General features: G+C 45.5%; 1 protein-coding gene across 1 annotated transcript in view; it reads right to left on the bottom strand.

The window, feature by feature from the left end:
- Nucleotides 1–556: 556 nt before the first annotated feature.
- LOC126542433 (growth factor receptor-bound protein 14-like) overlaps nt 557–12,826 on the bottom strand; it is a 221,745-nt gene continuing 209,475 nt past the window's right edge. The window contains exons 7-12 of the mRNA XM_050189497.3: nt 9,737–9,874; nt 9,254–9,361; nt 8,948–9,049; nt 8,320–8,514; nt 6,645–6,932; nt 557–5,775 (exon numbers count right to left, since the gene is read on the bottom strand). Of these exons, the coding sequence (XP_050045454.1) occupies nt 5,578–5,775; nt 6,645–6,932; nt 8,320–8,514; nt 8,948–9,049; nt 9,254–9,361; nt 9,737–9,874 (1,029 nt within the window). The 3' untranslated portion in view covers nt 557–5,577. The remainder of the gene's footprint in view (nt 5,776–6,644; nt 6,933–8,319; nt 8,515–8,947; nt 9,050–9,253; nt 9,362–9,736; nt 9,875–12,826) is intronic.

Here is a 12,826-nt window from a genome sequence, read left to right on the forward strand (position 1 = left end):
CTCTTGCCGAACAAGTCAGCAATTGCAGTCAGTATGCGCGCGCGGGGGAGTGCCTTGAACCACCACCAGTTACCGCTCGTCTCCACGGCAGCGCCAGCCGCGCGGGGGACAGTAAAAAAAAGAAGAACCAGAAAGCTCGCCTTAGCCACCCGTGGATGCATGGTAATAAGTAAACGCTTCTTACGGATAGAATGGATTTGAATTGCACTACGTATGCGAATGCTGCCTCTGAAACCATTATGCGTTCAAGGTGTCCGTCGTACTCTTTGTCAGTAACGCCGCTTAACCAAAGGTTCGGTATAATTTGTGTGTACGCGTGCGCGTCCGTGTGGGAGTGCACTCGTTTTTGACTCTTTATGCATTCGCACAAAGCTTTGCATTATATTGATTTTAACTCCTTATAACTGCTGCATTGTTTAATAAGTTTGTTTTCAACATACCTTCATCAGCTTCTATTTCAGTTGGCTTTATGTGGTAATAGTACCAAGAATGTCACTAAGTTGCACAATTTTTCATTCATGAGTAGCACCCTAAAATGAAATTAGACAAACAGGAATGCTGTGAATACTCAAATTTTTTATTGCATAGACTCACAATTAGTTTTTTGGTTTACTGTATTTTTTCATCAAATGGCGACACAAAATGTAATACGAACGACACATGATAATCGCAATAAATAAACACTCGAGACAGTGGGCACATTCCGGAAGAGACACATATGACTCCCAACACTTGCATATTTGCCTTGTTCTAGCAAAGACATCAGTTACCTGTCTCTATGATAAACCGCTTTGAGAGCAGATTCGCTCCCAGCGCAAAGCACAGCATACTGTAGTTACCTGCTCATTCCCTGTAAAAAATTATTCTTTAAAAGGTGTGCATGATTTTGCTAGAAAAAAAGTAATATCTTCTCCAACACAGCAAATCGCGAGTGTGCCATGTTGCTGGCAAGCTACTTTTCTTTCGAGTTAAGCATGCCAGATGCATTTGTTGCTATTGGTAACATTTTGTAACCCTGTGATGTCAAGTGAGTGAAATTGCCCTGCTTTTCGCACCCCAAATCTGTGCACATTCAGGCTTTCATTCTCCAGATTTTCTTTGGAAGTGTTATTTTTTCAGAGGCCACTGATGCTGGAGTTTTATTACAGTAGACAGTGAAAAGTCGCATCTGAATAGTGCACAGTGCGAGGCCCAGCAGTTACGAGCAAACTGGCCTAAGCCACACGTTTTTCCCAACAGCTGTAAATCAAGCAGGCTGAACTGCTTGCATTTGGCATGCGGGTGAACGAGTGTGTCAAGCTGCAGCAGTCAAAGTACTGTTACGGCAGATGAAAAAGGAAAAGCAGATGACTTTTGTCAGAACTAGCCTGGTATATCATGCTCGCACCACTTATTTGCACATGTGTGTAGCTGGCATATATGCACCACATCGTGGATGACCATAAAATTTTGAATACACCAGGGCCAGTTGGACTTCCAACACCAAACAACACCAGTGGAAGATTCAGTTCAGCTATAAATAATATGATCAGCTTCATAGATGACTGTCGGATTAAATGCCAGCTACAAGCTGCCTACCCAAAGCATGTGTGAGTACAGACAAAATTCATGCGGGAGCTGTATTTTGCAAGCATTATTTTCTTTCGATTCTATTCACTTATCATCCGTCATACAGAGTGATCAACCACGGAGGTAAAGGGGCTGTGGCATCTTGAGAATTGGCAAACGAAGGGCACAATGAATCGAAAATGGAAGTAATTGCTACAAGATACCCTCCCAGGATGCAGTTTGAGCGGAACACGTTTTTCAATTCTAGAATTCAGAATCGTAAGCGTAGAGAAGAAACCAGGCAAAGTCGGAGGTACAAAATCAGCCTCATCTGCAGTAAAGAAAGTGCACACCCGAAGCATAAGACAACCGAGGCTGAGAGTAAATGTGCGTCGAGAAGTTTTTGAGGAAGAAGAGTGTGGCATACGCGCCTGTGAGCACTTGCACCAGAGGGGAACAGCAAATGAGGCCAGCCTCAACGCTTGCTGAACGGCCACTAGCACACGTACCACACCAGTGCCTCTCATCAACCTGGTAAAATGGCCACAAACGTGTTCCTAATCAAAATCCACAGCAAAGCTGCTGTCTTCATTGGAGCTGCTCAATATATGGATGCCGCGCACACAGTGTGCAAAATTTTGCCACAAAGGTTACCGAAAACTAGTGTGTGAAAACACACTTCATGCAAACAGATTCAAGCAGACTGAAATTATGGTGGGCTATGCACATTCCAGCAAACATACAACATATAGTATGCTACAAGACAGCATTCAACGATTAAACAAAGGAAATGACTGCAGTGATGCATGCTTTGAATATTTGCTTGCATCATGCTTTCACACTTACAACTAGGGCTTGTGTGGTTTTTCATTCAGGAACACATTTGAGCGGTGTGGGCAGTACAAGACAGTAGGGCATGAGTCAATTGAGTGTAACTGTACTCAAGAGTGTACTCAAGAAAGGCCTCTTGACACTTTTCATAGTTTCTTTATGTCCAGTAAAGCAGTTAATAGTAACAGAACTGGATAGAACATAATACTATGCACAACTAACCAGGTCTAGCAAAAGGAAACGCTTTCCAGAAAAAAAATTTCATCATTACCAAATATTCTCGCAAGGATAAATGATACTTTGAAGTGTTGTGACTATGCACATGTTGCCTCCATTCTCTACACACACAACTTGAATGACAAAGAATGAGCTTGACTGGCAGCAGTGTGAGATCATTCAATCAAGCAATGCCTTTATAAATAAAAGTGCACAAGAATGGCTTGCTACCCGACAAGGTCTATCTGTTGAAAACTGAGGCAGTGCTGGACAGTGAAAAATGCTCCAGCTCCACATAAATCACAATATGTCTTACAATACCATCCTTGCATACCACCCATTATGAGAAAAGAAAGAATGCTACCACTCAAAGTTCAAGGCAGATCCTGGCATTTGCAGCTACCATCTTTGCTCAGTTTGAGTTGGGAAGACATCATGTACTGCTCATTTCCAACCTTTAGAAGGTCAGCAACATATACCAGTACTTTTAAAATCAAAATTAGCCAAAGCAAGTTCCTGAAAATGCTAATGATACGCATTGGTTTGCAAAACAGACTGAATTTTTGCAATACGTTAGGAACATTTCTTCCAATATCCTGACTCAAGTGAATAGACTGAAATAACTTATCTTTTAACGTAGTGAACAGACAGCAATACGAAAAACGAATACAATTACTCGAAGGAAATTACAAAATCCTCGAGAGTATATACAACTGCCATTCGTACAATATGCTGTGTGAGCTGGATGTATCTCTGATCATGTGAGTCTTCGCAGCCTTTTACAGGAGTACACACAAAAGAGCGCAGAACCATACACAGACATGTTCGTTTGCATGCAGACATCAGAGAAATCCAAATGCACGAGGAACAAAGGTTGCATTCGAAGTATTGTCCAACACTTCCTGGGTCACTCAGACAGCAAAGAGTTTTACTGAGGATTACAGAAATGCACATGTAAGCAAACCAAAGTAAAACTGTGCACTATGAGAAATCATAACTTAAGTACACACACACGCACACATACATACATGTTCTCTGGCATCTAGTTTAGTTAAATATTTCACAGTAAAGCATGACATATGGGCACCAAATTTACAATGTGTATGTACAAACTTGCATGCCAGTGTGTGTGCACATGATAGGAACACCCAAAGAAGCATCAAGGACACCAGGAAAATGAAGAACCACAAATGGAAGCTAGCTCGAGGATCGCCTTTTACACAACGTAGACATTTTTGTGCATAGTGAACACTCCTCCTTAGCACACACTTGCAGTGGAGAAGGTGGGGCTTCTGGGACAAAGTATTTTGTGAAAAGAATGCCGCAGTACCTTCACTACATATTTGTATCTCTAATTTGAAGGCTAGACAAAAGGTGCTTGAGAGAATTAAAAAAAAAAAATTGTTTTAGGCACAACAAGACACATCTTTAATTGTAACTTTAGCACAGTTAAATGCATACAAAAAATATATCTACAACAACTATTCCTTAAATTTACTCAACCAGGAGGTACTCCTAACAGAACTAAAAAAAAATATGTGTCAGCCACTAGCATCAATTACACTGCTGCTCCGGTCAAAACGACCAACACATGGACGTCATCGTACAGCAGACGCAGATGTCACTCCAACAAGACCCTAGATAAGGGTTTTCTTCCCAAATGCCACATATGCAGCAGTATTTAGGCAATTCCTGAGAGAACAAATGATCAGTACAATGAGAGACAGCCTGTGTGAAAAGCAATTGTTCCCTGCACCTGCCAAAAGCAGTCTTACTGGTTTTGCACACCAATCTACAGGTGCACATCCGTTAACACAGAAGTTCAGCTACATTTGGGTTTAACTCTTCCCTGCCAGCCCATTTAGGATGCAAATGAAAACCTTTTTGACTGCCATTAAGCAAATAATTATAAAGCTTTTTGCTACGGTTCGATGGTTCCCATTTATTTTACAAGAAAGTCAAGAAATAAGTATCGGGCACCACACCATGCAGTGCCGAGACAACATGTATTGTAGGAGGTAGGATCAAGGATTAAGAGCACCCTACAGACACGTGTACAGCGTGCTGTTCCTAAGCGCTCTCTCACTATGTACACTGCTTAGCATGTAAGTATTACACATGCAAAGAACTGCACAGAATATTACACTGAACACAACTGTTGTGACACATCTGACAACGTAAGCAGTTCAGGCTCTATTTGGTTTTCCAGGGTCAACTAATTATGAACATATAAAGGCTGGCATCACGCCAATGAAAAAAACAAACAGATAAGGCTTATTCTCAGGTGCGCAGCTCAAAATGCAGCATAATTAGGTGTACACTTAACAGCTCAAATAGCAAGGCTGGACATTCACATGGCTTCTGCGCAACGTGTGTAAGACACCTCAGACCTTTGTGCAAGCCCAGTGACTCTTTGGACATCGCTCTCATACTCTTCGATGGAGGAGGAGAACAGTGCTGGATGACCAGAAACAAGATGATGAGCAAACAAAAAGTGAGGTGAGGGGAAGCATCAAACTGGCTCTACAGTTCTTTGACAGGGACCCAAGCCAGCCAGCCAGCCAGCAAAGACACAAATAAATAACTACAAAACAAGGACGAGGCAATAATGGGGCCTCACTTAACCACTGTGGAAAAAAAAAAAAAAAAAAAGCAGAACGAGAGGAAGCATGTGCCACAAAGTCTGTCCTGTCCTGCTGCACACACAAGTACGATGGTTAGAGCGTCCCATGGCGCGCTCGTGAACAAACTTGGTCGGGGGGGTTCTGTGCAAATGGCCGCTGCTCCTGTGCGGTTCCAGACACACTCCGTTACCTTCTTCCACCTCCAGAAAAGACGTTGCACAGCACAATGTTGTTGAGCTCACACAAGCGTAAGTCACACCAATCCTCAACAACGCACTACACCGTCCGCTGGGGACATCTATGTTTCAGATGGCAGGGTTGAAGCGTATGATGGGCTTGCTAGTGACTGGGCACTTGGTTAATTGAAGGGACTGGGTGCCGACGGTGAGGAGGAAGGTGGCGTGCACTTGCGGCGTGGCTGATGTACCAGGAAGTGCGTTAGCTTGGTGGGAAGGTAGCTCAGGTTTAGCTGGTAGAACTCGACCAGCTGCAGGAGGTCGTAGAACTTGGTGCGGCCATTGTCAAGTGAGTAGCACAGCTGGTCCTTCTCTTCCACCTGAGAGTGCAAAAGAGCACAGTGCTGAGTATATTTGTTGAGACACTGATTCTGTTTATGCCGCAGCTCAATGCATGGTTGGTTTCTTGGTCAATTACTTTCGGCGATATTCCTTTCAGTGCGCACTCATTAGATAAGCCAGCAGAAAGGATACTCATCACTGCAATGCGATGCCACACTGGACGTCACACCACACAAAAGTTATCGATCTAGAATACAGCAACAGATGTTGGTAACCACACATTAAAAAAGATAACATGATAGGACAACCAGATCATAATGTCACTTTATTGCCAATATTGCCATTCTTTTCTTGAAAGGATTGCACTGAAACAGCACTTAACCCTTTCAGTGTCGGGTTTCTCAGATATTATAAAACAAATACAAATACAATACAATATTTTTGGTTGTGCATAAATGAAAAAAAAAATGACAAAGATAATGGCAAACAGTCTCTTGGTGTACTCCTCACATTCTCATTTGACAACAGGAATGTCGAAAGGAACTGGGCAGGCAGTAACATGGAAACATACTGGTACGTCAGTGACGCTAAAAGGGTTAACATCCACTAGAATCTATTAGGCATCAGCAGTAAAGAGTTCTGATGAAAAAAAAGATCAGATAGTAATGACATGTCTTAGGCAATTGCAAGTATCCATTGTTATGATAGCAATTCTGCAAATACAACAAGTGCAGACACTCACAAAGTGGTGTTGAAAAAGAAATTGTCCACAGTAAATGTACAAATTCAGAAGCCCAAATGCAGTCAGAAAACTAACTTTTGTAATATTTTCATGTTTGAAAAGCTTTATATATTGGGCATGCAGTGGCTATAGCGCAGTCATGTTGAAAACAGAAGTGAAACTCACGGAGATAATCTGCACGTGGTGCACCTTCCCTCTGTACACATAGCAGAGCACGTAGGAGCCGGGCTTGGTGAGGCTTTGCCGGACAAGGAAAACGCCATCGACTGTGCCATGCTTGAGCAACAGCTGGCTGGCTTCCTCACGTGACATGCCACTGTAGAACCAGGGCTGCATATGCTGCAGCCCCAGCTCAGCTGTGGCTGCAGACCCTGCCCACTGGGGAGGAGGCCCGCTTGGCTGTGGCACTGCTGTTGGCGAAGCCTGACCTGACCGGCAGCAGGGCAGCTTCCTCTGCAAGTATTGCAAGAAAGTGAAGACTCGGTTAAGACGAAGAGAGCAAAGTATCTGGCCTCAGCTCTTAAAACCATCCAGTAACAGGGAGTGCCAATAATGGATGTTCAAAGCAGCATGAACACCACTGAGCACACCGCTGCAGAGAAGATGCCAACTTCCCAAATATCCTATCAATCAGGACCACATTCTACCTACAGCTACAGGTGCTGAATGAATACTGGCTTGCAGAACCTTTATCTTGCCGATCTGCATTCAGTGGAACATAACTAATGAGAATGGATCTAGGCTTTAACTAGCAGTCCCTACACTTTAGTCTTTCTCCCTCAACCTAAATAAGAGCCAGATCACATTCACAATGAGGCCATATGATTATTTTTTCCAGCAACAATGTTTGCTCTTCAAATGTACGTGACTCTTAAACACATGCACACACTAAAACTCAGATATGCGAGTGCCTGTTGTCTGTGATAGCTTGTAATACAATGTAACTAACCTTTTCTAATCTTTGAGAAATCGCATATGACATCGTGATGTTGTTTTAACAACCAGGCTGTGAGAGAAGTTACAGTTAAGTACTATGAACTAATTCTGGCAGCCCTGACCTTTTATTAGGATAGCAATTATATGGACACTCCAGGTGCATTTCTGCCACTGGTGTTGGCGTTGTCATGGGGTTCCGTATAAAGTTTAAGGACGATGAAATTGTCGCCGTGCGCCGTATGCTGTACATTTGAGTGAAAGCGTGCTAGGTTGAGTCGGCGATTGCGGCTCAATATTGCGCACGCAAGTGAGGAGAGCGGTGAGCAAGCGCGCCATCTTCTATCGAGTGCAAGGCTCCAGGATGAGGGTAGAGAAAAAGGGGGGCAGGGGGTGACCTACTCCAGGTCACTGTATCTTGAAAGCCGTCTCCGACAGGGACAGAGTCCGCCCGTGCACTGCGTTTTCACGACTTAGCTCACGTTGATGCGAGACGCAGCATGAAGGTCAGTTCACTTACTGCTGCTGCCGCGCTTCCTCACTCCAGCATTTTGATAGCAAGTTTCCACGGTCATTGAGTGAGATGTGTTCATGTTTGCTTATGTGCGTGTGACACCATGCTTGTTAATTTAGTTAGCATAGCTACATTTACAAGTTATACAAGAGATAAAACTACTATCCTTACTTCATATAGCTGTCCACTAATTTGCTATCGCAATTGATGCTTCGACCTTCAGACGAAACTGAGATTTTTTTACTGTGTTCAGCAACATCAAAACATTGAAACACTGCTTCTGAACCCGAGATCGGGCTTATGTTTTCTAACACAAAAGCACGACATCTGTATACTGCTCTCCTACCGCTGTGAGCCTGAGAGATCAGAATGGATCAACAATGGAGGCACTACCTTCCAGACATGAGCCTCAGCTGCTGCTACAGCTTCTGCTTCCTGGGGGTCCTCGATGACTCGCCCCTTGCTTCCTGTGAAGTCCATTGCAACCCAGGGAGAAGACATGGGGTCCCGGTCGGGCTCTGCAGCCCATGCGTGCTCAGAGTAGCGGGACCGTAGCTCTTTGTAGTTTTCACGCAGCTTCTTCCCAAACTGTAATCAGAATGAATTTGTGTAGTCGCATTCCAAGCACTTGGTCAACCGACAGTGCATTTAAGGATAGAAAAAAACAAAAAGGGGAGGAGGTTTGGGAGCCCTTAGCCCTGTCAACAGCATGCACCTCGGACTCTGTCACTGTCAACAAGGTATTGGTGCAGAGATTTATAGAAAGATGCAGAAAGAGCTATTAATAAAAATAAGAGCAGGCAAAGAAGTTCCAAAACTGAAAAGTGCATCTTTTTGACAAAATAAATCATGCAAGAAAATAAAAGGTTACTCTTAAACAGGCTGTAATTTGTAACACACTGCAACAGTACTAGAACTCGCAAGTACAATAAATGCGAGAGTGTAGTGAAGATAAGGCTGAAGTTGATACATACTAGTAAATTTTCACAAAAGCCTTCCAAAAATAGCGTAATAAAATTACCTTTGCAAGTCTGAGTGCAATGATCCAGCACTGGCGCTGCTGTTCTGTGCTGCTGCAAAACCACATTAGATCGCTGCTTCCAGTGCCGTTGGATCTCGTGGGCTGCACGACATGCAAGAGAATATATGAGCAGGTAGCAGTACAGAGCAACCCAGTTTAACGAAACAGAGACTGGCTGCTAGTATTACACAAAAGAACTGAAATGTAAATCAAGCTGCTTCTTGGAGCCACTTCATATGGGGCATATATGCGAGAGTTCAACAAACGCAACTGGTGAACCCTTGTACGCAAGTTGGGAAGACTGACCTTTAGACAGAACTGGAACGCTGTTGGTCCACTCAGGCTTTTGTCGTATGGCACATAGATATTCCAGTCCTTCAAGCTGGCAATGTGTTGCAGCTGCCACGTTTCGTCCTGGGGAAGTAAGGTGGGAATCAAGCCAGTGCCAAGGGAAGGTGCATGTTATCATGACGCCAAGCAAGGACACTGCCCTTGTGTCTCTTTATGCAATAGCTGACACACACACACACACTTCAGAAATTTTTTGGTCGAGACAAGGCCACGTGGAAGTCTAATAGCTTATTCCACAATGCTTTCATCAACAAGCTATAAACTGCAGGACTAGCACAATGACACATACATCACTGAATATAAAACATTAATTGCCACCATTGGCACAACTCCACTGAACGAGGCAACCAGACGCACTGCATTCTCCAAATGCTCAGTAGCAGCGGTGAATGCGAATTGAATGTCGATATGGTCCAGCAGCAAGCAGTCATGGCTCACCTTGTGTCCCGATGGGAGAACGGAGAGCTCTCCGTCTTCTACTCGGAAGTAGGACTGCTTCCAGGACTGTTTCCCGGGCTCCCGGTACCACAGCAGGCTGTGCACCACGGGACAACGCTCGCCTTGGCTTAGGATGTTCTGGAAAAAAGGGAAAAAAAGTCCGATGACTTAACCAACACGCTAATGTTTAAAAAAGATGAAGAAAGAAAAAGAGAAAAAGAAAAGTCATGAAGCAAAATATACCTTAAAACTACAGGGTTATTAAGATTTGTTAGAACTGCGAAAATACTCCACAGGTTTGTTGAGACGTTCATACCTCAATCTCAGCTTTGACATTAACAGTGTATGAAATAAGTACTTAATAATAAATATCCACTTGTGTACATAAGGGAAAGTGTGGCAGTATCATTAAATTAGGCAGGTAATAGCAAACAATGCAAAAAGAAAGAGAGAAAGATTGTATGTACATATACAGTCTACGCTCGTTACAGTGGACCCGCGTACAACAGACATTAGGATATAACAGACCATATTTCAACCTTAGTTTGGTCTGCCTATTTTATTAATGCAACGAAGTTCGCTATTAACAGACCGCGCTGCAATGAACTATCGGCTACAGCGGATGAAATTGGCAACAATTTTTGTGAAAATCGGGTGTATAAAACGGACTTTGCGGTGTCGACACCGGCTGGCAACTGACTTGCGAGAGTCAGCCGACGATCGCGGCTCAATATCTTGCGCGCACGCGAGGAAGGGAGGAAAGCGGGGCAGAAGCGCGCCGTCAATCCCGTGTGAGGCACCGGTTGGGGAGGGGGGAAGAGGGGAAAAGGGGGGGGGGGGGTTCTACTCCAGTGGCTGCTGATAACGGCGCGGCCACGCGGGCGCCGTTTCTTGAAAGCGATCAGGGCCGCTATTTTGTAGCGATGCCTTATGCCTTATTCTATGCTATTCTTATCATCCACCACACACGGCCGCCTGATCGCGTTGATAATGTGGGCAGACCGTCGCTCTGACCAGTGGCCAAGCGCGAAAAGCCTGAAAAAGCATAGAATCGGAAAAGGCATCGCTACAAAATACCGGCCCTGCGATGTGGACAAGGAGCGCCCAGTGCAGTTAGCCTCATATGGGCGTCTTGCGCTGGAGTTTGAGGTATAGTAGCGGCGCCTGGTGGCGGCGCGGGAAACGACATCTGGGTCGTACCAGCTTGGGTCGCATTGAGCCCTGGCTGTGGCGTAGCACGTTTCTAGACCGAGTTTTGCGTCGATTCGCACTTTTTTCTGCCCTGTTGCGAGTGCGAAAAGGCTCGTCACTTCTCACAGACCACGCTGCGAGCTGGTCGCAGCCTATAGTTAAGCGAAAACGGACTCTCCGTGTGCCGTGGGACGTAATGCTGGAAGCAGAAGAAATCGGCAACGCCGATCCGGAGGGACCTAGCTCAGTATTGAAAAAGCAGGTCTATTCGATTCAACCAAGTTTCTCTGCACCTATTCACGGTGCACTGCACCTAGACCCTCGATTCCCCGAGGTGCAGCAGTGCACCCTGCACCCCCGTGCTCGATTGAACGGGGTGCAAGGCAAGGTGCCGCCGTGGTGCACTGCACCCTTGAACCTTGCAGCGAGTGGGTGCAGCCCGGCACCCACTGCACCTTTTCGTTTGTGGTGCCGTGCACCTTTTTCTGAATCGAACAAACCTAGCGTCACCGTCGATACTGCTGCGTCGTGGGCTGCCATGAAAAAGAAGGCCTGAATCCCAACATCCGATTCTATCGTTTCCCTTCAAGGCCTCACGAAGCGGAGCGTCGGGCGCGCTGTACAACTACAGTTCGTCGCGCTGGGTAAGCGAAACTTCGCGCCATGCTGACTGCTTCACCTGTCTTGAAGCTTGCTTGATTATAGATCTGCGTTCTAAAATTCGGTCTTTTGCACCTACAGTCCCGACGGCAGACCGACATAGCAGCAGGCATGGCTGGTGATTCACGATTCGAAACCCGGCCACAGCGACAATTAACAATTCGACCGGTGCGAAGTGGTGAAGTGCCCAGGTGTGTGCAAATGACCACAAATGGCCGGGCTGATTCGGTGACAATTCATATACCCCACTACGAGCAGCGCAGGTTAGAGAGTTAAATATGCTCATACTTGACCTCAATTAAGCCAGCATGTTGAGGCAGCACAGCAAGATAGTATTGATTACAGCAGATCGATTTTCGAGCGTTATCATTAAAAGCTACATCAAGCGAGCAGCGCACGAGCTCGCGCTGCAGCGCAATTCGCACGTACGTGCGAGCTCATATGCATTGCACTAGTTATTACCAGTTATTAAAAGTGACAGATGGCCGCTACTACAACGCAGGCATAACTACTTGTTTAGCGGCATGTTTAGCGGCAAAGATTGCAGGAGACCCGCCGTTTCGCGGCATGTCGAAAGACCGCTGCCGTCGCGGCGCGTACGATCGTGCGCTCGCGCAGTTTGTACATCGCGGCATGCTGAAAGACCGCTGCCGTCGTGGCGCGTACCGTCGTGTGCTCGAGCAGTTCCGTACACATGATGTCTGCTTATCGCTGCTGTGGATTCATTTATAGCAAGCATTTCCTCGCGTTTGTGCGCCTGAATCTAGCAGCGTGCAAACTTTACCTGAAGTTCCACTTCGTACGCGACTCGCTTCACTTGCGATTGACACCGTGCTAAAACTTCGCCGCTTAATTCTTTAACGGCATACACGTATTCGGAACTGCATAATTTCTTGCCTTTACGCAGCGTGCCACTCCTGAAAAAATCTTCGGCGCCCGATATTCGCTGCAGGCCGTGACAACACAACCGAAAGTGGCGGGTCAATATTGTAAACGTGCTTTCCGAAGCAGACGACCGAGCTTGGTACGACCCATTTTAGCACAGAGGGCGCTTTTTCGCACCTTTTTCGCAGCGACCCCTGGGCAATGCAAAAGCCCCATGTGCTGCGCTTTCGACGTTCGCGTTGAAGCGAGATACAGCGGAGGTCAATTCGCTCGCTCGCTGCTGCTGCGCTTATCTTGCTTAAGTGCGAAAGTGCGACTTTTCTGTTTGTTTTTTACTTTGGACGTTCGTCACTC

This window comes from Dermacentor andersoni, chromosome 2 (genome assembly GCF_023375885.2).
Source record: "Dermacentor andersoni chromosome 2, qqDerAnde1_hic_scaffold, whole genome shotgun sequence".
Taxonomy (NCBI): domain Eukaryota; kingdom Metazoa; phylum Arthropoda; class Arachnida; order Ixodida; family Ixodidae; genus Dermacentor; species Dermacentor andersoni.